This window comes from Copadichromis virginalis, linkage group LG23, assembly GCF_057382275.1.
Source record: "Copadichromis virginalis isolate Kocher_CV1m ecotype Utaka linkage group LG23, C_Virginalis_male_GT1.1, whole genome shotgun sequence".
In the NCBI taxonomy this organism is placed as follows: domain Eukaryota; kingdom Metazoa; phylum Chordata; class Actinopteri; order Cichliformes; family Cichlidae; genus Copadichromis; species Copadichromis virginalis.
The window spans coordinates 14,150,878-14,176,543 of NC_140639.1; the positions used below are offsets into that span (position 1 = coordinate 14,150,878).

Here is a 25,666-nt window from a genome sequence, read left to right on the forward strand (position 1 = left end):
AGCAGATGCAATAATAGAACTCCTGGACTCACGCTGGCAAACATACAAATAATTGGATTTCCCTGAATCAACAGATGTAGCCCATTTACAGCACGAACGCCAGATTGTTTGCACAAAATTTTCCTCCCCCTCAGCAGTTGGAATGTTTTCACAGGAAACAACAACTCAAAAATCATAGCAGTGAAATGAACAGGGAATGAGAATGAATTGACAAAACTGGCTATGAATGGAATTCCCACCCCATGTGAACTCAACAGGAGTTTAATTGCACAATCTCTATACAGAAAGGGATGAACCCCGTTGCCTTTCTGCCTCAAGCACCTCATTCCTGAGGTTTTTCTCACCTCTTGCTCTCTCCGCAAACGAGTATCACACGACTCGGCATCTTCACGGGCCTTCCATAAGCTCTCGGTTAGCCCCTTGTTGACAGTGCCCACCTGGTCCAGCTGTTCCCGCAGCATGGAATTCACTTGGCTGAGGCTGGCACTCCTGGAAAAAACCCATCGTATGACAAAGTGACAAATAGCCGTGTTGACAGCCTCCTATAAACCCTGTCACAGAACCCAAACTTCTTATAGTCAGCATTATCACTCAAACATATATTTCTTTTAGATCCACACTTGCTAGCTGCGCTTACAGGGTAAACATGTGTGACAGTTTTACAATATCTGTGTTGAATAAGATTTAATATCAACCAGATCTGCCTGTAGAGTCATTTACCAAATGTTTACATCATTCTCACACTCAACACACACCCTCTTACAGTAAAGCACGCTACATTGTTTTGCTTGGTTATCTGTCTGAGAGGCAGCCAAACCCTTGTTTGCATGAATGGGATGATATCGAGTTAAAAGGGAACTGACATGTGAGGAAAGAGGGATTCAATAATGAGGACTTGTAAGTGGTAGCTGTGGGACTTATCTCTACACTATACTTATATTACACAAAGTGCTAAAGTGAACAGAGCTTGGTAACTCTGCAATAAGTGAGATATTTAGGCAATAAAAATGACTGATTGCTGGCAGACTTTGCACCACGGGTATTTCAAATAAAGCTCCATAATTGTATAAATCACTGGGCATTAAAATCTGGCCTCGGCTCCAGAGGTTGGCCCACGTTTAATGTGGAGCATTATTAAAATGTTCTGGAGAACAGAGTCAAAACAGTCCCACTAATTTTCTCTGACAAATTGGATGCCGAGGTCATTTGCCAAGGGCAGGTTTCAGCCTCTCCCTTGCAGCACGGGGAAAGGAAGAACTGCAGGGAAGCTCGAGCGACTACTGGGAATATCTCTGATCCAAACATTTCTCAGAAATATTTCAACTTGATTTCTGCTTCTCAAGACGAAACAGAAAAAGAAAACAGAAGCAAATTTCTTGCATCCCTCCCTTCTGATACAGCTTTTCTGATTTATGGATTTTTACTTTGTGCACTTTTTACAGTGTTATGTATTAATTATGAGTAGAAGACACAGTTTTTTTATTGCCTGTGTAACATGGGTACCTCCACTGCATAGTGCCCACCACTCACCTTTTCTGTTCCTCTTCCAGCTGAGCTGACTTATTCTGGATAGCTACGTTGAGATCCTGCTCAACCCGCTGCAGGTACTCGACTTTGTCTAGGTGGCCCTGCAGCTGAACAAACACACAAAACTACTACGGGCATCCTGATAACCATGAGGCCATATACAAAAATCACCATAATTACAGTGTACTAATCAAAAGTCTCTGCGTGGGCTTTGCAATCTGATACATTTAAGTGCATTTGAATAAAAGTGGGACATAATAAAGTTTACCTGTGTGTCTAAAACAGCTTATACACTATATAATGCAGTACATTTAGTGTTTGACATTTTCCAGGGGTAAAAGACAATGCCAATAAATGCAGTTCCTCTAATGGCCACTTGAGGTTAGTACCAAAACTGAGCTAAAATTTACAGCCTGGTATCTTTGATTTATAGGTGTTCCCACACGGGCGGCTTTAGCCAATCATTGCCCTCAGGCCTCAGTGAAATCAGTACACTTAACCTCAGCCATTTTTAAAAAATCATTTTAATAGGGTTTTCTTGGTACAGACCACCCAGGAAGATTGTGCTTAACTTTTGGTGAGGGAAATTGTAGTGTTTTATTTATATTACTTATCACTAATTAGAAGATGTTGTGTTTGTGCATCTGTACAATTTCTGGACATGGCTTGTTTACAAAGCTTGTTAGTGCTAGCTAATAAAATTCTAAATAAGGTTACTCCTGCATCCAAGACAAGCAACACGGAGCAGACAAATGCTAACACTAAAGCTTCAGTGTGAAAAACCAGTGGGTCACAGAGGCTACATACATCTTTTATATAAATGGAACTAAAAAAGTGGTACTTTCTGAAAGCAAGTCCACAGAGCAGAGAAGCATCAAAAATCTAACTTTGCCCAAGTTAACAGCTGTCAAAGATCACACAAAAACAGAGTCTACTGCTTATTAAACAGTGAACTCATTAGTAATGGTGATACTGTATATTGAGTAGTAAAATGGTATAGGTAAAATACCAATATTTGCTCAAACCCAATACATTTACAATATGCTCATTTGTCTGAAAACCTAAACGTGATTCTAAAATAAATTCCAGATTGAGTTATAATAGCTAATAGTTTTAAATTATATTTAAATTAATTTTGAATAATTATTTTGTGTGAGATTAAAAAGGGCAAAAATGTAAAACATTACTTTTTTAATTATTTGACTGTAATGCAATTGTGATAATAATTAAGACTGACTTTATCAATATCACCCGGCATTGTGCCACATTCCTTCTTTATCAGGCGAGATCATTTGCATTTGAAATTTATAAAAAACAAAGAGCTTAATAAGATTGTTTTAAACATGCATCATCAGCTTAACAGTCAGTTGGGTGTAAGGAGCAAATGAACCTCTAGATGACTCTAGTAGGCTTATAAAACTTAAATTTTTAATTTATACCGAAGCAGTACTGATTCTAATACTGTCGTAAAAACACACCAACACCATCTTTTCAGCTTCCGAAGTCTTCTCCAGAACTTGCTCTTCAAGTTCCCCACATCTCTTCTTATACTGAATCACCTTATATAAGACAAATGCAAGACGGATGGTTAGGAAGCTTCAAGGCATACGTGTAGAGGTGTCTAAACTGTGAGATCCATTTCTAGCTACCTTGGTCTGCAGCTTCTGAACAAGTTGGACTTGTCTCTGTTGGGCTTCCTGATAGGCCAGCAGTTTTTGCCTATAGGCTCTCTCCTTGTTCTGTGGTTGCATGGCTTCTGTTGATACACTGTGCTGGTCTGAGTCCACCGCTGGCTGCAACATCAGTATCTGATCAAGCTGGAGTAGAGCAACAAACAAATACAACAAAGCAACAGAGCCTTAGAAGGATGCACATTATTGTGCACATCACACATGGCCTTTGAATTCATTTACCAGTTTATCAGAAGGACTTTGAGAAGTTTCAGAAGTCTTTTCTCTATAAAACCTAAACTTTATTTTATTTACAGAGTTTCAGAGAAGCCTTGAACTCTCTCTGCTGTATGGTACTCACTGTAAAATCACCCACTATTCATAAAGACAGGAGTTTTTGCAAAGTGCAACAAAAGGCTACCTTAATATTTATTTATTTTATAGACTATTACTCTTGTATTCCTGTTTACTGCAGACACAGAAGCAGTAAAGTTCAGGTATCTCAGGTGTTTTGTTAGTGAGTGGGGGAAGAATGGAGCAGAAGGAACAGTGCAGTAATATGGATGGAGCTTGGGCTTTCATTGCTCTATCATAACCTAAAGTTCCAGTTAAGGTGTTTCAGGCGTCCAACTGGGAAGCAATCCTGGATTATGTCTCTTTCCTGCTTTGGGAATGTGTCAGTTTCCCTCCTGGACAGCTTAAGGAGGTAACTGGGGAGAAGGAGGTCTGGACACCTCCGGTTAGACTGCTGTCTCTGCAACCTGGACTCAGATATGTGGCAGAAAATAGATGAATGCAGGTCTATCTTATATAATCAGTAGCTACTGTATAAAATATTCACATAATTTGTCACGGACCCGGTTCCGGGGACTCGGGGTGGACTATAATTATTATAATTATTATTATTATTATTTTGTGATGTGTGTGTCTTCTGCACAATGCTGTCATGTCTGTGTTCCACTTATTGTATGTGTAGGCAGGGTGTGTGTGTGTGTATATGTGTGTGGCTGTAGGATGGATGACAGGCACTTGCAGGCCTAATGGGTGTGGCCCTGCTGGAGGACTGGCCACACCTGAAGTCCCTGCCACACACCTGCTGCTGATCAGGGCTCGTCGGGGGAGCTATTTAGGAGAGTGTTGGAGCTCCCACCGGTGTGGGATCATTGCGTTACATCCCAAGTTAGTGTGCGTCAGTGTACGGTAGTGCAGATCGTGTATGCCCGCGGGGGTCAGTGTTGACGGCTGCTTCTGTTATTTTCCTGCAGGCGGAACGAGGAACCAGAAGGACAGCACGGAGGGGAACACACACACGGGAGTCTAGGAAGCAACGGGAATTTTGTATGCATCTGTTATTTACCTCACTGTAAATAAACGCACTGTCTTCACTAAAGAGTCCAGGTTTCGGGTCCTCCTTCCACACATCCCCACGGTCTGCCAGGGCAAACCGTGACATAATTTCCCATTTTCCTATGGTGTCAACTCATTTCTTTTGTTGTGTTCTGATATTTTCTTATCTGCCTCAAACAAGCCAATCAGCCTCTGTTCCCTGCACCTCTCTCCACCTCCTCTTCATGTCTTCCTCAACCTGGTCGTTCAAAGAGCCTCATCTAAGTCTCCATCTGCTTCATCTTCATCGGCATTGTCTAGACTCATACCAGTACCCAGCTCTGCCATGCTGTCTTAGACTCAATCACCATTACGCAGTTTCTGTGGTTTCGAGTATTACTGTTTTCAGTAAAGTATTTCAAAGTATTCAAAGTATTTTAGCTCATTGAAATACATTCCAAACCAAAAATGTCAAATTTTGATTGGCTTTAAAAATCTAAAGAGCAGCAGTATTAAGCTAAAGACAGAGTAAGGGGTGATAATATCAATACTGTCCTGGTCTTCCTCATTGTGGAATCTCATTTTCTCTCCCGTATCTGAAATCCAAATGTCCTGTAACCTCTCAACCCCATACAACCTAAACTCCCTGTGCACCACCCACTCTCTATGCTGGTGCCAGACACCCTGTCCTCACTAATACAAACCACATGGCCCTAGAGCACTACAACACACTGCGTGCCTCTAGCTGCCCTTGCCGACTTCTCATTTAAAAAGAGATGAAGAGAGTGAGAGCAAGCGAGCGAGCCCCCCCTCCCCTGCAATACGCTCCAAACCACCATCCAAGCTCGTCAAATCAACCCTGCGACCCACTCCCTCCCTCTTCTCTTCTGTACCTCATCTCTTCTCTTGGTGCTTAATCTCTCCAGCAGGCTCCAAGAGAGCCAAGACAATAGTCTCAGTGTTCAACACTGGACCCAGCCACTTTGCCACCATTATTAACACATTTTCAAATGCCCTTTTCAGAAATTTATACTACAAACTACACTTACGGTCATCACGCACTTGGCTCTGTGCTTTTGGTGTTTTTCTCTGAGGACATGGGGAGCACAAAAACGTCTTTTACTGCCCGTTGTTGAGGTGACAGCTTTAGGGACTGAGAAGGGAGGAACAACATGGGCGGAGTGTTTGAAACGCACAGCACTGCAGCAGCTGTGTTTAAAGGGACTCCTGGAAACAGCTGTGTGTGGAGCATTGGTGATTATGCATCTTTTCAAGTATTTTGGCACAACTAAAGCAATAACACTGACTTACTAACAAGCATGCACTTTATAAATACTACAGGATATGAGCGCCATGTATATTCGGTGCCATGTGATGCTGAAACTGTAACTCTCGTAGCCACATCAAAAAGAAATCCAACACTGTGAGAAAAAGAAACATAAACAAACAACAACAACAAAAAATATCCATTACTTCAATATACACGGTGCAGAATGCAGGATTCAGATAAAGGATCCTGGTAAATTCAGGCGCTACAATAGATGGGCGATAAATCTTCATGCCTCTTGTCTATGCACGCGCATAAGGATCCATGTATAATTTGAGCCTTGCATTTCTTTTATTCTACAACAGTACTGAACCACTCTATGCACTAACACGTAGAGATTTGTAGCAATGTCCCAACAACCAATTATGGTGAGTAATACCTGAAAAATGAAGAAAACTGCAGTGGCCACTTGAGGGCCCAAAAGTGAGTCAACCCTCATAGATGCCATGTTAATATGTTCAACTTAACAGCAGAAATAAAAATTTTACAGCCTGCTACAATAAGCAGATTTAGTTTGCTAATATTGTTTTGTTCTTTCATGACAATAACAATAATAAAAACCACAAAAATTGATGTTCCAGATTCCCAGTCAACCCAACTCTTTGGCTCCTCAACCAGCACAGCAGCTCTTCATTTCAGTTAAACATTTGGGTTTTATTACATCAGGATCCAGTTGCATGGATAATTCTTTAATGTTTTTACTACCTCATTTAATCACTTCCCTTATAGATGAGAAACATTTTCTTGGGGGCACCTACTTTAAGCTGCTAATAGTTATTTTCCCTATCACTGCTACAAATCATTGAGTTGGACTAATTTTTCCATAATCACTCGTTGCTACGTTGTTGCTAGTCTCATTCTGTGCAGATTGATTGGTGCACCAACACAGGTAGCTACAGCCAAAAGCTGCCACACCAACAGCTGCTAATTTGACTTACTAAACTGGATCCCTTAACCGGGTTTGTCATGTTCAGTCTGTCCTAGAAGTTTGTGGCTTAGTTCTTGTCTATGAAATTCTAGCTTTTTTATTACCCTGTGATTTACCCTTGTCATCTAAACATGATAATTTCTAGTTTCACAAAACCAAGATGCAATGGCCAAAATTCTGACATTCAGTGTTCAAAATGACTACATTAAAGTCAATGGGCAGCATCATGGTGACTATATTCATCTTCTCCATATGCATATTCAGTAATTGCAAAGATGGTCGCGGATTGTCCTCTCACAGCAGTTTAAACAGTGTTTTGCAGGCAAATCTGTAGTAAAGATGTAAATAATTGTACTTATTGGAATGATATGTACATGATAAGTACATTCCAAGAAAACTCACTGTGTCTGAAACTGGAATTAGCATAGTATTAGAGCATTAGTTCAAGTTGCTAGATGAGCTTGAAATGATGATCATGTCTGAACCCTGGATTAAATGGGACTGAGAATTTATACACACCTAAAGCTGCAGTACACTATTAGAACACTCATATCACAAGCTCTAATGTAGAACACAGCTACAGCTTTATCAGGACTAGCTTCTATTCTCTGGACTTCATTGACTTTCTAAAAAATAAAATATGTGACCATTAAAACTAGATTTGCATGGATACAGCCCCTTAGAGCTTGAAGGTCAGGGAAATACAGATTTTCTTTAATTTAGTCAAACTGTCTTTTATTTATAAAGCACAAGAAATTAATTTCCATCAGCATCTGTGCCTGTTTAGCCTGCACCATCCCTACCACCCAACTACCTGATGCACCCAATGACCAGGCTACCCTGGTAACTCCTCAAGGGCCCCACCCTACCCTGACACCGAGGGTTGTTTGTGCTTTTTCATACATGGCTGCAGCACATGGGCTTCTTGCCAGCGCCTCGCCCTTACTCCACAAAATACAGAGATGACGCTTTTTTATAGTTTGTCCCCAGTCAGCTGTAAAGCAGGAGGCCAGGGGCTGCTCCGGATTAACCATGCTCCTTGCAGGAAGCTCCCAGGAGGGTGCCATAACAGCCTGGTGTGGAGAACCCCACCACTGCTTAACCCTCCTACACCACCATCTATTCCGTTGCTCTGCTTGCATCATTAACTCTCATCACTCACATCTCCAAGTGAGCTTGAACTCATTGTCCTTCACAACACACGCATACGGTGGTGACTGTAAAGCCAAAGAGAGAAGCAAGTAATCCCAGTCCTCCCTCTGCACTAACTCGGGGCTTACAGGGCTTACCGTGGGCCCAGAATTGCGCTCGCTTAACACCCATGCTATTTATGATCTGCTTCAGAACACAATCACCCTCGATCAGCTTTCATGATTCCCTAAAGTGAGCTGAGCCCAATCCTAACATAGCTCTGCTCTTTGAGGTCATCTACTGCCATTCTGCAATAATGCCGAAAATGCAATTTATACAAAAACCAGCCTTTATGTCATGGTATACTTTATTCCTCCATATGGTCGCTTTGAGTCCTTTTCTTTTCTTCTTTTTAATTTCCAAGTATCTGTTTCTTGAGCCTTGCTTATGGCTCCAAAGTGTAAGACTTTTCAGGCCCTTAAAATGTGCTTTGAATTAGAGTTTTTATACTTCTTGATATTTATGATTTCTGCCACTCCTTGTATTGTCTCTTTTGATAAATATTTCAGACAACATCAAGGGATAATCTTGCTTTGATTCATCTGCCAGCAAGCAACAAGAGAATCATTTTCAAGGCCCTTGTGAAGTCTTTGGTGTTTGTGCCAAAACTTGCTGCCTTGCTCATGTGGTATAAGATCAGAATCCAGCCCATTCAGTTAGCATCTCAGGATTGCAATATCTTCTCACTGACCTAATGTAATTACATTTGGGTATCTGATAACTATCTATCTGATAAAGTATCTTGGGAAGCGTATTCTCTCGTTTTCTGCTATATGACATTGTGAATTCATACCTGTTTTTCAACAAAGATATAAATTTTCTGCCTTATCCAGGAACTATTTCACAACCTCAGTCTTCTTTTCTTTCTATCTGTGGTTCACCCAGGGCGACATCTGGCCGTGAGTGCGCACTCCAGCCAGCATGTGAAGGGTTACAGCTGCAATCGTTTTCTCTGGCTTGGCCTGGACCCAGAGGCTTAATAAAGGGAATTAATGGAGTGCACTATCTGTCAGATTCCTAAACACAGCTGGAGCGGATGTCCATCGCCCCCAAGCTGCCCAAAAACTTACTGTCCTACTTGAACAGCTCACCCGCTCCTCCCTCCCCTCAAATTACCCCCTGAGTGCTGACTCTGTGAAAGAGCCCCAGCTGATTGTGAAAGCTGTTTATGTATCATCACTGACAGTAATTACACAATGTGGGATAACAAACAAGGAGAATGGAAGGAAAAGAGGAGGGACTGCTGAGAGCATGTTACCATAGAGTGAACTTTTGGGTCATGGGGACAGCTGCTGTGATGGCCTGTAAGGGATACAAGTGATCTGTGTAAAAATGGCAAACTCATAATGCAAGCTTAGTGCTCACAAACACGCGGCTGGTCATGCACTGCTTAACACAAATGTGTCCAGCAAGGACAATGCAATTCAAAACCTACACATACATACATAAACTCAATCAGTACAGACTTCACATCTGATTAGAGATCTCTGACATGTGAAAAAGAGCTGAAAAGTAGGCTTTATGTCTGACTTTAAAGTTAGGTAACATGAGAAGCAGAAGAAATGTCAAAGGCTACGAGGTTTAATGGAATACTTTCATCAAAAAATTCAGTCTTCAGGAGGGCTTTTAAGCATTTTCTTTCTCTGGGGAAAGTAATTAATTTTTACAATTTTGAGACAGTCTGACTTTCTGGCTGTTTTCCATTCAAATTGCAGCATAAATGAATGGGTTTGTGCCAGCAGGAAAAACAAACTAGGGACAGAGGGGGGTAGAACAGTAAAAGAAGACAGTAATACAATCCTTAAAAACAGACTTTATCTCTTTGACAGGGTTCTTACGGAGAGACCCGGGGGATTTAAAATTCCACAGGGCACTGGCAAATGGCAGTTGGTGTCAGAAATCATTCAGCATGAGTTATCTTTATCCAACTGACTGCCACACCGCAGTACTGTGCAGGCAATCTCTAAGTGTTCAGGAGTAAGGTATGGATGTCCGTGTCTGAGAAAATGCACATTAGCAGGCCTCCAAAAGCAACACAGAAGGTTCAGAATTCACCCCAACATGTTCTCCAACCTCCTGAAGCCATCCAACGCACAAACTAGGTCAAGGTTTATCCTGGTTCAGGTGCAATTTTCTGGGGTCAACAGGGATCACGAAGAGTGACTTAACAGAGACACAGAGGAAGGCTTTAAGAGTCCAGGTGTGACTTCACCAGCAGTCTTCTGTCAGCTCAGAGCCTTAAGGAAAGCTTGGCAAAATGTATGTTTTTGAATTGTCACACACTTTGTTCAACTGACTTGGGCCACAAACATTATGATATAGAGACACGGCACTCAAAGAACCCTTAAATCTACAGGGGAAACGAAACAGATTGTGGCACTTGTTTTTCACGTGTGGTTTCAAGATATAGGTGGGTGAAATTCTCTCGTTTTTGCCATTTTTATTACTCTGGTGCAATTAGGCAAATGCTGGCACACTGGATTGAGCAATGAATGAAGTTGGAATGTTGTGTAACAGAAGTAGAACTTCAGTAAAAAAAAAAAAAAAAAAAGCTTTTAAAACTTTATTTGATGCACTTTTATTCCTGGTAAGAGAAGTCTGGACCAGCTCCTTATTTACTCAAGAATCATACTTGAGGATGCTTATGAGTTTGCCCAACTTGTTGACTCGTATTTGTGAATTTGGACAAGGGATTTGACCTCAGCTTGAAGCCCCCCACGGTGTCCTGTGAGTGGTGCTTCGACGGTATGCATTATTAGGACAATTGTTAACCCTTTAAAGCCTCAACCTTGAAATAATTACAAGAAAATGAAATGAAAACGAAATGCTCATTAAACCATGTGATGATATTTTAAATAATAATTTGCATATATTAGTTATAATTGTATTGCTTAATATATATATATTTGGCAGTTTAACTTGTTTGTTTGGTTGTTTTTCATTTTTTCGGGGGCAGGGGGCAGTGCAGTGAGAGCTTGGTTCCTTTAGTTCATTTAGTTCATCTTTGTTCCAGTGGCTGATGGACTCTGGCAGAACTGCCCTTTAACACTGATTCTGACGATAACTATGGACAGAAATTCAAGGTGCAATTTCAAGATTGGTTGGTTTCAGGGTCACATCTTTTATTTTTATCGACGTGTGATGTGACTTCATCAATCTATGAAGGCAGTGGTTTGATGCCAAATGTGAAGTGGCTGGAATGAGGATTAGCACCTCTATGTCTGAGGCCAGAAAAGGGTGGAATACCCACAGTGGCTTAGGACGAGTTCCTATTCAAGTGGAGAAGTTCATGTGTCATGGGGTACACGAGTCAAGGAGACAGGAACAAGAGACTGACAGATGGATCGGCACATCATCTGCATGGATGTAACTAAAGTACCTGTTGTAGTGAGGTAATTATGATGTGATTCTTTTAAAAACAATCAGAGGTAAAGACATTCTGTACTTAAGTAGAAATGCTAGTTTCTGTTTGTTGGCATGGCCAAATAAATTGGTGTATTTGAGATTTGTCAACTATTACTTTTGTGTTTATACCACCTATTACCTTTTGGTATTCAACTCTGGAGTTATTTAAGTTTTGGCCTACCACTGTGGATATTGTGTATGTGTGGATATGGATATGTGTATATTGGAAAGGTGGCCTCTTCAGAGACAGAAAATCTCAAATACTTCCTCGGGAGTTCAGTCATTCAGGAGAGGCTTAGAGTACAGCATTTCCCCCTTTACTTTAAAAAAGAGACAACCCAAAGAGGGCTAAGCATCTGATTAAGATGCTTCCTGAGCACCTCCCAGGTGAGGTGTTTTCGCCATGTCCCACAGGAGGAAGACTCTGAGACTCTCAGACCCAGGACACACTGGAGAGATCGAGTCTGTCGTCTGATCTTGGGATTCCTCACTGCTAGAAAAATACTAAGCGACAATTACACAGAAATGGAGACAGGAAGACTAGCGTCCTTGGAGAAACTTTTTTTTTCTCGTACTAGTCACAATGCATCAGCCTGATCACAAAGTTATGGCATAAAATGGGCTAAGGTTGTTGTTATTTTAGCCCCTAGGACTGCAGGGGACATATTCCAGCTGTGAGACTGTAGCTGTTGGATGGCAGGGTGAAAACTGCCCCCAACCCCCAACTGAGAAGCTCTCCAGAGTGTGTTGCTGATCAAAAACTAGCTGATCAAAAACTAGCACTAGAAACCCTATACTCCAGGTGGGCCTGTACATTTATCCCACCAAAAAATGCAGAGTGCAGGTTTATGAACAATGTGGAAATTATCAAGAGAAATTTCAATCACAGTAGTCAATGCAAATTACAGAGGAAAGAAGGTTCAAGCTGAGGGCACCTCGGACAAATGCTGACTTAAAATGTTTCACACAAGGTCTCATGGAACAGCTACAAATGCTCAAGGCTGGAAAATATCACTGATAATCAATGTTAACACTGAAAGCCAATAAGCAATTCTGAATTACTGACCAATCATATTTTTGACACAGTGATATTCTCTGGCTGCTATATATGGGGCAAATGAGACATACTGACATAGGTACAATACACTGATTAATTAAACGGAGGTTACTTGGATGCAATGTATGTGATACATTCAGTGATATGAGCCCTTCAGCTGTAAGTGCTGATGGAGAAATCTGTGTGAATGAAAGGCTGCTGGCCTGAATGTTAGCGTCAAAGTCAAGGAAGCATTTTTGGCTCTCGGGTACTGATGAGCAAACTGCATTACCATCACATAAAAGCAAAGCTGCCAAAAAAATCAAGCTGCTTTTACATAGAGGAAATAATATGAAGACAAGAGCTTTCAGCATAATAAATGAGTCTTGACAGGAGTTTCATAATGAACCTCTTGACTTATGAGTCACCACCAAACAAAATATTCAGATTCAAATTGCTACTCTTTGGGTTTGAGCATCAAATATCCACAAGCTGTGCTTTAGTTTCGTCTGTTTAGTGCCTTTTCACACTTCTAAAAATATTCACAAAATAAACAAGCCAACCTAAATACGTTTTATTTATAGCCACGGTTTTAAAATGAATTCCAAGAGCAAAGCAAGCAGTGCGAGATCATTAGATTTAAGCAGCAGAATGAGGGCAGTGTGATCATAAATGGCTGCTTTGTGCACTATGAAAAATTAGGTTTTTCTTCAACGGTCCTCGGGGAGGAGGCCAGTGACCTTCACAATTTTCCCCCAAAACATGGAGGGGCAACCATGGGGGGCCGCGGAGGGAGACACGCGTCCTCGTGAGCACAGGAGGTCTACCTGAACAGACTACAAGGAAACCCTTCATGAACTACGCTCCCCACTCTTATTTACACTAACAAACACACACACACACACAATGGTTGCTTATACAGTAATTACCTTAATATGTAAACTGTAATTCTACAGCAACTCATTAAAAAAAGTATGATATACATACATGTGCAAAGTCAAATTAATTTAGTCTGAGCATGTGTATGCTGCCCTTTCCGCTCCTTAGATTTTTACTACCATACATTAAGTGGAGTTTCAGTCTTCCTTCAATGTTAGTTTGTTCAGCCCCCAAACAGGCTTCCCTACTGGAAAAAACAGCGCTACACTGACGCTCACAGTAAACATATCCCATTTCAAACCTACGAAGCTTTTTGCAGTCAATGCTCTAGTGTGCTTGATATCAACTATATACATGTATATATATATATGTGTGTGTGTGTGTGTGTGTGTGTGTGTGTGGGTACTTTTATTTTTTTACAATATTCATTTCACTTAACTGAGATTTGCTTTTTTATGGACAGCTCTCTTAAATCTCCTCGATTCTTTTCTTATATTTGTCTTATATGTCTTATATTTTCTGCTGTACATGAAATCATTCTCCTTTTGCATGAAACTTTAACTGTCACAGAGACGACTTCGCAGGGTGGTCCTATGGTTGCAAAACAAGCCCAAGTCAACACCCCTCCACCACCGTGCTTGACAGCAGGTGTTCATATGTTGTGTTTGTGTGGTGCTGTTCATGACCACATATCTTGACGTTGGTTTCATCTGTCCAAAGAGAAGTGTTCCAGAAGGTTTGTTTGGTTGCAGCTTTGCAAACCTAACCTGAGAGAGAAGAGACTTTCTCCCAGCAGCCCTTCCAGGCAAGCCATCAGTTTCAGTCTTTTTCTGAGTGTACTGTCATGAAACCTACCATTTAACACACTAACTGAGGCCTGTAGAATCTGAGATGTAGCTCCCATTTTTTTACGTTTCTCTGAGCATTGTACAATCTGACCTCGAGGTGACATCCACTCCTCTTGTGAATAATCTTTCTCACTGTAAAATGATTTGCTTCAAATTTTTTGTAAATGACCTTATGACCCTTGGCAAACTGATGAGCACCAGTTGTTTTTCATGGTTTTATGGTTCTTATTTCTGATCATTTGATTACTTTTCTTGTATATTGGATATGTTTATTTTATAACTTGTTTTTAACTGTGTGTATTGGACCAGGGGTTGCATACATGGTTTTCTTTTTTTATGAGTTCCATGTTTTGTGCCTGGTCCCTGACAAATAAGAAATAATAACAACAAAAAAGAAAACAAAATTTGTGATAGTAGCCTTTGGCAGGAAAGCTACTGTTGACCTTGAGAATTCGTCACTCCTACCCTCTCTGTGAGACCGGACTGTTTGACTACCAGCTGGTCCTGGTCCATCTGGCTGGGAGACAGTCGCCCCCTTAGATCCCTCCTCTCCTCCAGTGCACTGAACTCTGAACTCTTGCCTGAGACAAGGAAACAGATCAGACATATACACTCAACAAAAATATAAACGCAACACCTTTGTTACTGCTCCCATTCCCCATGGGATGGACGTAGAGACCTAAAATTCATTCCAGATTCACAATATAACCATCCCTCCCAAACAGTGGTCACAAATCAGTCCAAATGTGTGGTAGTGGGCACATCTGCCATATTGAGATAATCCATCCCACCTCACAGGTGTGCCACATCAGGATGCTGATCTGACATCATGAGTAGTGCACAGGTGTACCTCAGACTGCCCACAACAAAAGGCCACCCTGGAATGTGCAGTTTTGTCTCACAGCAAAATGCCACAGATGCCACAAGCAATGAGGGAGCGTGCAATTGGCATGCTGACAGCAGGAATGTCAACCAGATCTGTCGCCCATGCATTGAATGTTCATTTCTCAACCATAAGCCGTCTCCACAGGCGTTTCAGAGAATATGGCAGCACATCCAACCGGCCTCACAACCGCAGACCTCGTGTAACCACACCAGCCCAGGACCTCCACATCCAGCAGGTTCACCTCCAAGATCGTCTGAGACCAGCCACCCAGACAGCTGCTGGAACAATTGGTTTGCACAACCAAACAATTTCTGCACAAACTGTCAGAAACCGTCTCAGGGACGCTCAACTGCATGCCCGTCGTCCTCATCGGGGTCTTGACCTGACTCCAGCTCGTCGCCGTAACAGACTTGTGTGGGCAAATGCTCACATTCGATGGCGTCTGGCACGTTGGAGAGGTGTGCGCTTCACGGATGAATCATGGTTCACATTGTTCAGGGCAGATGGCAGCTGAGAATGTCCCAGTTCTTGCATGGCCAGCATACTCACCGGACATGTCACCCATTGAGCATGTTCGGGATGTGCTTGACCGGCGTATACGACAGCGTGTACCAGTTCCCACGAATATCCAACAACCTCGCACAGCCATTGAAGTGGAGTGGACCAACATTCCACAGGCCACAATTGACAATCTGATAGACTCCATGCGACGATGTGTTGCACTGCATGAGGCAAATGGTGGTCACACCAGATACTGACCGGTTCTGGGTCCCCAGACCCCCAATAGCGCAAAAAACTGCACATTCCAGGGTGGCCTTTTGTTGTGGGCAGTCTGAGGTACACCTGTGCACTACTCATGATGTCAGATCAGCATCCTGATGTGGCACACCTGAGAGGTGGGATGGATTATCTCAATATGGCAGATGTGCCCACTACCACACATTTGGACTGATTTGTGACCACTGTTTGGGAGGGATGGTTATATTGTGTATCTGGACTGAATTTTAGGTCTCTACGTCCATCCCATGGGGAATGGGAGCAGTAACAAAGGTGTTGCGTTTATATTTTTGTTGAGTGTAGAAGAGTCAGAGTCAGTCAGAGGGATTATCAGAAGAAAGGGTTGTAATTCACCTTTCAGATATCCAGTAATGTTAAGTTAATCTACAAACTAGCCATTTAAAGTTTTTTTCAGTACCTGCTGGATCCTCGGCTAGATTGCGGGTGATGATCTGACGGATGCGAGAGGAGACAGGTACAGGTGTGGCCATGGATTCTTGTCCCTCCTCTTGAAGTGTCAGACTTCTCTCTCCTGAGCTGCCATCAGACTGAAGGAGGGACTCCTCCAGTTTCTACAATTACACCAACACACAACACTTTACCCTAGAGATTACACTATGGGAGTACTACTTCAGTCTTACACTTTACTCTAATTATCTTTATTTTAATATGTTCAGCTTTCATTTGATTTACAAAGGTTTTGTTACTGCTTATTCACTTATTAATTCATTCATTTTTACTTATTTTCTTTTATTTAGATTTTAAATTATTGTGCTCTGTGCTGTGTTATATATATTATTTTTTATATTTATGTATTTATTACAAAAAGTATATTGCACTGCCTTTAGACTTTTACCTTGGCTCCTTTACTTATCTTGACAACTGATAATGAGTTATATATTATGAGTAGGGCTGCCACAAACGATTATTTTTGTAGTCAACTAGTCACCGATTATTTTTGCAATTAGTCGACTAATCAGATCATGCATCCATTGGACGTAAAACGTACAGCTTATTGCACCAGCATGCATCTGCTCTTATATAACTATCATTAGCTTACAGCCCTAAGTGTTTAAGTGTTTAAGGTATGTGCTAACTCAGCGGTCCCCAACCTTTTTTGCGACACGGACCTTATGCCCGACAATATTTTCATGGACCGGCCTTTAAGGTGTCACGGATAAATACAACAAAATAAAACTAGTACCGGTAAAAAAAGGTTTATTCACAACACGTGTGAAAAGACCCAGGAAAACCGAGTAAACGATAAAAACGATAACAAAATAACGCTGAAAACCGATAAAAACCCTGAAAACTATACATTTCACACCTGAGCCTCAACTCTCGCAGCCCGGTACCAAACGACTCACGGACCGGAACCGGTCCGAGGCCCGGGGGTTGGGGACCGCTGTGCTAACTAAAAATAAAGACAAGATGATAGTTTATTAAATGTTAATGACATTTGCAGATTGTTTCGGTGAAGGTTAATAAACTCCTTGCTATCTAAAATATAACAGGACACCGGAGTATTCTCGAGCATCTCAGGCTTCTGATAATCAGCTGTCTGCTTGACATTTATTCAGCTGTGTAAAAACTATAACTTTAATCTCAGCCAAACCGATTTACTCAGGAACAAATAAAATACTAAAAAAAGACAAACAATAAAATTTTTAAGTTATCTAAGTGACTTATATATATTTAACCTGAGTAGCTAAAGACGGCGGTGGGTTTGAAAACGATTTGCCGGAAGTCCGGTGTTCTCACCGGCTCTAGTGAACCTTGCCCCCGGCTAGCGCTGGTGGGTAACAGACGTCTCTGAAAACGTTGGAGTGCTTTTGCAAATATGCGGTGTCTTGATAAACTGAGAAGATATTTGAGGTTTACACAGCTCCATTCTCGCCTGAAAATATGTTAAACTTTATTTTGTGACCCAAAAAGAATAATAAGAGTAATATTAAAACTAACTAGCTGCTGCCATTGTTGACAACTTTTCCAGGCCGAGCTATGAATTATGGGACACAGCTTCTACTTCGGGGTTTAACGGCAGCTGGCATCCTTGTACATGCAGTGCTGCCATCTTCTGTTTCACTCCGTTATTACACTCTTAAATCCTACTACTCATTGCTGCCTCTTTTGGGATCTTACAAAGCTTCAAATGACCGTCGACTATTAAATCAGTCGTCAACGATTTTAATAGTCGATGCAATCGTGACTAGTCGACTAATCGTGGCAGCCCTAATTATGAGTTATTAATTTTTATTCCAGCTGTTAAACCTATTTTATTATAGGTCGCCTTTAATTTTTTAGCTGGCATAACACAGGAAATTTTTTTGTCTTAAAAGCAAGAACACCACAAATTCAGAGTATCCCAGTACAGCATAAGTCTTAAGAGTCACGACAAAATGTATTTGTATTTATTTGTTTATGTGTCTGTAACATTATATATAAATGGTATTATATTGTTGTGATGGCTGACATAATTTTAAGCTACCTTACACATTTTGGGTCATGGATAAGAATAAAAGATATTTCATATGGTGATACCAAGCCACTACTAGCTGCAGTCTAAAGTACTATTTCCCACTGATATCAGCCTGTCTGACCGATATTATTTATAATGGTATTTGGGTACCAATTATATTATTAGTAATACTCAGTGGTGATGTAATAGGTTTATTTTATTTTCGTTATATCTTAAAAAAAATTAATTAACGGGAGAACTTGTATCAGTTTTAAACCACTTTGCTTTTTATACTAGACTTATATTTTCCTAAAACTGAAACTTCAAAGTACACATAGATGTAAACTAGAATAAAATCAACCTGTTCTTGACTCTAAATGAGTTTTAAATGACAGCTAAGCAAGTAAGTCCATGCCATCTTATACAGTGTGTCTTTACCTAAGCTTCGTGGTCCTTTGAGAAATTAAGATGAAAAGAAGCATTAAATGAATGACGTTCAAATGACTCGCCAACAATACAAACTGTTAAATAAATATATCTTTATTAATGATGATTTTCCTTTGCTTTTGACAAACATCTTGTAGAGGGCGGTAAACCCATGCAGGAAAAACTCTGAAAATAATATTTAAAATGACTCCAATAATATAAACTTTTCCTTATCTTTATCAAGAGTTACCAACCTGAATCACTGCCTCCAGTCTGGGTGAGTGTGCACCTTCCTCCTGTGGAGAAGTCATCGCGGCCCAGCTTCAGCTATAAAAGGTTTGCTAGTCTACTGAACGTTTGGGCTCGGTGGTTAGTTAGCTTTACTCTGGTACACTTTTCGTCCGACAGTTATTAAAAATTGAGTGAAAAAAAGCGCAAAAACCAAGCATGTCCTTAAATAATAAGATGAAAACACCAGATGTCTTAGTTTGCGACTGCGTGAGGAGAAACTTCAAAAGCTGAAACAAAAATCACGGACAGGAAACTTTTAAGCTAAGAAGACTGAAGACATGTAGCTCAATCCCAGGCCAGTTGTTATGGTGACCACGCGCTTCCGGGACCGTTGTCATAGAAGCAGAACGCTTGCTTGTCCGTTTTCATGGCAGCGCAGAGACCAGGAGCCAGGCAACAGGATTCCAAGGGGTTAATGATCAAAGCACTGAAGGTGAACAGAAACACTATATATGTATGTGTGTATATGTATATAAACATTTTACTTACTTTCAAGTTTACTTGTTTACTTTAAAGTCACTAAAGTCACTGGATAGGTGGAAGAAACCAACTCTGATATCTGAAGGGTCTTTGGGGGGCGGGTAACAGATATAGGATAAAGGTAAAGGCACCTTACTTAATACAAATTCATGCATTTTCCTCTTATTGTGGACACTTAATAAACAGAAATACATTTAAAACTTGGAAAATTAAACCCCACTCGTTTCATTTTTTTGGTGCGGTACACTGTTTTTATACATAGGATAAATCCTGTTACATTTCAATTAAATTAGAGCCTGAGCTTTCAAATGATCCCTTATACAATGGTCTAAAATATTTTTATGCTATAAAATCTTTAACCAGTTTTCAGGAACATAATTAGCAGATTTTAAATGACTACAGACAAAAACTCTAAAAATAGAAGCCCACAAGCTAGTTCTGCAAACATTTAATGATTCATGTGCACCATACAGTAACACAAAGAAATTCAGGTCTCAAACACATGATACAAAGTATAAATAAACACCTGCTGAGCAGTAGAGCACAGCCCTAAAAAACATCCAAGAATACCTGAAGGTCATGTAATGTGCTATTCTCAGGCACAATGACATCCAGGGATAAGCATTCCTTTTGCAGCGTAGGCATTTGTATGAGAGGAACACATCTCTATTAACTCTTTGGCCTTGAGGAGGACTTTATGTTGACTCAAGCTCAGGCCACTGGTTTGGGTCTAAGAAGATGGTGCAGACTCCACTGTAGAACCAAAGTCTTGGCAGGGAGGACTCCACTTCCCAGATGTTGGATGCTCGGTTGTAAACCTCCACTTCGACCCCATAGTCCCCCTCCATACCTTTCCAATGGCCTCCGGTAACAAAGAGCTTCCCATCAAGTGATACAAGGCCGCCATTCTCGTGGAGCATGTGTAGAAGCTGGACCTGAAGAGAGCAAAAACCAAAGGTATTACTTAAACGTCTGGTAGGATGAATTCGTGCAAAGGGACTATTTAATGTATTAAGCTTGCTGTCTGCAGTGATAACTAAACCCACCTTCTGCCATATATTTGCCTCTGGATCATAAGCATAGACTTTTTTAGTGTTGTCAGCAACCAGATATATAGTTCCATCCACGCAAACAGAACGAGGAGAGGACAAATACTTTGGGATAAATGGTGAACATACGCTGATCCAGCTATCTATGAAGAAAAATATAACAAATATGTTAATTATTAGATTAAAGCACAAACAAATATCCAAAGTAAATGGCACTTTATGGGAACATTATGGCACTTCATTCAGTTTTAATAAAATAAATGCTATAAAGTAAACAATGTTACACCAAAAGAAAAAATGTGACAAGAGACACAAAGAAAAGATAAAAACTGAGAAACAAAAGCTCAACAAAAAAGACCATAAAGGTTTTTTTCCCAGTAAATTATTAGAAAAGAGATTGAATATCCTGGGTACCAGTGCTTGTTTCTCTTCCTTTACGTAACAGAGATTTTACGTTTGAAACTATGATACGTCTCATAATACTGATGCTCACAGAAAAATGATGCTGAACAGAAAAGATTTTTGACTTTTTATACTGTGACGTTTGTGGGAGTAAAATGTATTTTGCTCCCATGTTTAACAGAAAAATGCTTGCAATATTATGAGGGATCATTAATGTTGGAAAAAATTATGCAAATTTAAAATAGCTAAATTTTTACCCATCCATATATACCTCAAGAGATTCTAATTTGGATAATATGCATCTGACACTGAAGAAATTACTGCTACAAAAAAGTAATATAACATATTATTTAAAGTGGCTAAAATGAAGATGCCAAAACATCCACCAATAGGACTGCATGCATTATAGAAGTACTGTGAACAGTGCTCAGGATGGTACTCAGGGCATCCTTACCTATGACAGGGTTGTAGCACTGCATGGTCAGTGCATTGTATTTCACTGCACATGACCCAATTACATAAAGCTTCCCCTGACAAGCTGTGGCGGTGAAGTTTGTCACATACTTTAAGGCGGGGCAAGTCATAGCCCAGGTGTCGTTATAAGGGTCGTAGTGCTCAACTTCAACTCGGTCTGACGTTGTGCCTAAGAGGAAAAATTAACGATCGATAGTCACATTTAACATTCAAGTGACAAAATGACTTATTTAGTATCCCAGCCAGATATTTCTATGAGCCACTGTGGTGTTTTTAAGTAAAACTGGTGTAGCTCACATAATAGAATGTTTTGGTAAATATATTTACATTTTTTAGTGCTGCAGGCTTTGATTTTATTGTAATTTTCCACTCCTAATCACTACATAGAACCTTGGCTAACAGACCAAGATTTAGTCAGACACTTAACACTGAAAGTTACAATGGAAATATATGGAATATGTCACATTTCCAAAGAACTGATTTGTTTTAATTTGCAGAAGTATTAAAGCCTTTTTGCTTAAACATGATAGAAAGACTTTTTGAATACCTGTCACAGATAAAGGAAATGGTATGAAAAAGACAAACATAGCCATTTATTAAAGCCTTCCTGTCATAAATGACCCAACTTGGTCATTATAAAATAATTTGGTTGCTGGAGGGTTATAGAGAGTTTCAGCAACTGCAAAAAGTTGGCCATACCAACAATATTCCACAACAATGGAGAAATACTAAAACATTCTTAAAGAAAACCTCAGAGAAGCTGAAGCAAGCAGCTAGAGTGGTGATTATCTTCTGTGATTTTTGCTGCAGGTTTAAGGCACCACATGCAAAACCGATATTTATTTTCTTACCTCCGATGACATAAATCTCCCCGTTGAGCGTTGCTGATGTGTGGTTAGTCCGAGGTCGGAGCATAGGTGCCACAGTAACCCATCTCCCCTCTCTTGTGATGTACTTCCAGGTCTCTGTGGTCGACCAGGTATTGGTATTCGAACCTCGCGAGCCCCCTGTGAGGCAAAAAGGATCAGTTTGTCAAAAGTCTGTGATTGTTTTAGATTCCTCACAAAAGTAACTGGAGAGCTGCACTCTTGACTTTCTATCATTTGTCATTTAACCTAAGAGTTTTTTCAACAGTGTTCTAAAAAATGAAAGAAACACATTGGAAACACATCAGCTCTCAATGGGGAAAAAACATCATGTTGGATAGCTATACTGATATGGAATGGGTATCGTGTTAGAAATGAAAGGATGGCACATTGTTTCATGGAAATGAAAATGATCAACCAAGGACTCAAAGACAGACCAAAAATCTGACTAAAAACATGATGTGGCAGGCTGGTCCATTTTGCTGCAAAATAGTACTCAGGTAGATTGTGTGAGATTGTGTCCTGGGGGATCTCCCCAGACCTGGACCAGGAAATCACTGAGCTCCAGGACTGTTTGAGGTGCAACCTGTCTATTCTGATTAAAAGTGTGGAGTATACTTGACTCACCTGACACATACACATCATTGTTCAAAGAGACCATAGAGTAACCCCACTTGTTGGGATTCGGGAAATTAGGGAGCTCATGCCACCGTTCTGCAGAGAAAATGACTTGAAGTTGAGAATATTTCACGGACCAATTGATGAATTATTCACAAATACAGTGTGCAAATGACAAATGGATTGGAGTGAAATTAAGTAAAGCTATAATATTGCCAAACAAGGTCGGATAGGTTCTTGCTTGCTGAGCTGAAACAGTAAATACAAAAAGCTTTTTGGCAGGTCGTTAACTCCTGGCCAGCTTTTGCCCCTCCACATAAAAAGGAAGCTTAAAATGGCTTTACAAAAACTTTTTCCATGTGCAAAACATAACATAAATGCCTTCTTCCAGGCTGAGCAATAAAAATGCTCAGTTCAGGAATTGAGAAGATGATCCAATTTTGTCACATCCAGACCACATTTCTGAAGGGCCATTTTTCTGTCAACACTGTATTTAACGACCTACAGAATGTGCCAAACTGGTTTGAGGAATCCCACAGACATTTTCCAACAAATTTGAAAATTAAAATGGAATCTGAACTTAAACAAACTTGAAATTTTAAATGGGGGAGAAAGAGTTTTTGTTGTTGTTGTTTTTTTTTTTTACTGGTCTTTGTGTTGTAGAAGGCACAGTTTCTGGGCTGTAGTCTTTCCAGTCTTGGGTCTCGGTCCTCCTCTTCATCAGAGTCGTCCTCATTATCCATTGAATGACCTCCCATGACAAAGAGAACTTCTTCTAGGTTTGGTTGTGGGCTCTGGGAGTTGAATCGGTCCACATGTTCAGGTGCTAAATCCATTTTCTAGAAAGTAACATTATTTTTGTAATATAACTCGTAGCAGAACAAGAAGAGAAAAAGTGTAGAAACTCACTAACCTCTCTGTAAATCTTTTCCACAGCCTCTGTACAGCTGGGAGAGGCCTGCAGCAGACTGTCCTTCAGCAGGGTGTCAGCCAGGTAGTCCAGGCTGAGCAGAGAGAGACGGGACAAGCTAAGGAGCTCAGGGAGATAGCAGAGTCGAGACTCCCTGTGGTGCCTAACCCATTTCAGGATAGCCTCCACACGAGCGCACTCTGACCGGATTTGTAGTCTTTCATCAGACAGGCATGAGATCAGCCAATCTTTTCCCAGCAACAGAAACTCATCACCCTGTTGTACAGCCTCAAAGTTCTCCAGGAGGAAGGCCCATGCTTTGGCAACCACCTCAGGACAGCCATGAATGTCCCCAAACTCCAGGATTCCCAGGCAGTTTGTTTCATCAATCTGATGCTGGAGGTATCGGCTGCACACGGCTCGCACTGTCTGGAATTGGAGCTTGCTGGAGGTACAGATCAACCCCTCCACATTTTTCTGGTTGATAGTCAGTTTGCCTGTGTAGGCAAAGTCAAGCAAGCAGCTAAGGATCTCAGGATCCACATCATGAAGCTCCACACGTGCTGCAATGCTCTCTACAAAATCCCCTGAGAACATGCAGTGAAAGTACATGCTACAAAGCGCCAGTACACCACGGTGACAGGGGAAATCTCGCCCTCCCGCGCTCAAAGTCACATCCACAAGTTTGGGGTGAGAACAGAGTGAACGCAAGCCCTCGAGCATGCTCTGAGGATGGGAGGACAGGCAGAAGTCCAGGTCATCCACATTACGCACCATTATCAACTTCAAAATGTAGCTCAGATCTTCTTTCAGCTGGTGCAATAAACAACTGAGATTAGCAATTACCTAAAAGTGTAGAGAAAGCAAATAAATGCAAGAAAAAAATGATATTAATTATCAGCAAGAACCTCACCATGAAGTTCAAAATCCAAAAACTATCGAAATTTAGCACCATGAACCGGATTATGTGGTAAACATATATATGAAGTAGCAGCATCATATGGAGAAATGACAGCTTCTAAACACTGAATAGGAGTTGGATGACATCTCTTACATGATAGTTGTAGAGTAAATAGAAAACATTTGTTCTTATTTGACAATAACAGTCAAATCAGAGTTTTAATGTGCTGACCACAGAGTACCTTTGGCCTATGATATTATAGTTAGGTCAAAATATGTCTTGAAATCAACAACAAATAACATTTCCTGTCATCTAATAAAAACTAAATACAGAATTAACAACATACTCACCACATAAGCTGGAACAGAAAAAAACTTTTCATCCTCCTAGTAAAAATGGGGATTGCAGCGGCTGTTTAGATCAATATGGAGCGGGTAGCATGGCAAAAAGCTTTTGCTAAGTCACTGGAGGGGGACTGCCTTCTGTCGTCTTAGTTATTTTTAGGGCTGACAGTGACGCTGTGCTGAAGTCAGATTCCAAACAACATGTATGGGACCTGCAGCTGCTGTTAAAGGCAGATTTTGGATTTTCTTAACAGGCCTGGGAGCGGCAAAAGAGGACCAACAATTGGAAATGTGACAGCTGACAACTGAGTAACAATAATGCTGCCACAACTGTTCCTTGTTCAGGAGTTCAAGTGTGTGCTGTACGGTCATCTAGCACATTTTTATTTTCAAGCGGTCAGTTAATCCTGTTTTATCAAAGCCAGTGATGGTCCTCATTTACACAGAAAGTGTCCTATGAAGTCTGTGCCCTGACACAATGGGTTACAGCGTTAACAAGACAGGTCACTCTCAAATGATCATTTTTAAATGTGAAGAGACTTGTTTTACCAGAAATTTTGAAACATATTTGTGCCTAAACATAACCAGGCTACAAAACCAGAAGTAAAAAAAAAACAATTAAAACGCAAAACATGAATGAAATCAAT

General features: G+C 40.7%; 2 protein-coding genes across 7 annotated transcripts in view; both read right to left on the minus strand.

Annotated features, from left to right (window-relative positions):
- crocc2 (ciliary rootlet coiled-coil, rootletin family member 2) overlaps positions 1–19,339 on the minus strand; it is a 46,985-nt gene extending 27,646 nt beyond the window's left edge. For all 6 annotated transcript variants that reach the window (XM_085449476.1, XM_085449474.1, XM_085449477.1 and 3 more), the window contains exons 1-7: positions 18,939–19,339; positions 16,219–16,372; positions 14,603–14,718; positions 3,177–3,344; positions 3,006–3,086; positions 1,531–1,634; positions 345–489 (exon numbers count right to left, since the gene is read on the minus strand). In XM_085449476.1, the coding sequence (XP_085305602.1) occupies positions 345–489; positions 1,531–1,634; positions 3,006–3,086; positions 3,177–3,344; positions 14,603–14,718; positions 16,219–16,372; positions 18,939–18,995 (825 nt within the window). In that variant the 5' untranslated portion in view covers positions 18,996–19,339. The remainder of the gene's footprint in view (positions 1–344; positions 490–1,530; positions 1,635–3,005; positions 3,087–3,176; positions 3,345–14,602; positions 14,719–16,218; positions 16,373–18,938) is intronic.
- Positions 19,340–19,888: 549 nt separating this feature from the next.
- On the minus strand, positions 19,889–25,149 carry klhl30 (kelch-like family member 30). Its single transcript, XM_085449481.1, has 8 exons — positions 25,026–25,149; positions 23,778–24,620; positions 23,511–23,703; positions 22,874–22,960; positions 22,232–22,387; positions 21,361–21,549; positions 20,502–20,647; positions 19,889–20,390 (listed from the first exon to the last, which is right to left on the minus strand). Exons 2-8 carry the CDS (start codon positions 24,549–24,551, stop codon positions 20,151–20,153), a joined length of 1,785 nt encoding a protein of 594 aa, XP_085305607.1. The 5' UTR covers positions 24,552–24,620; positions 25,026–25,149; the 3' UTR covers positions 19,889–20,150.
- Between the last annotated feature and the right edge of the window lie 517 nt (positions 25,150–25,666).

Coding starts and splice junctions, on each gene's coding strand:
- klhl30 (XM_085449481.1), bottom strand. CDS start 24,551: ATGGTGCGTAATGTGGATGACCTGGACTTCTGCCTGTCCTCCCATCCT. Junction 22,388..22,873: donor CAATGATGTGTATGTGTCAG/GTGAGTCAAGTA, acceptor TTTGCCTCACAG/GGGGCTCGCGAGGTTCGAAT. Junction 20,648..21,360: donor GTGCTACAACCCTGTCATAG/GTAAGGATGCCC, acceptor TTTTCTTCATAG/ATAGCTGGATCAGCGTATGT.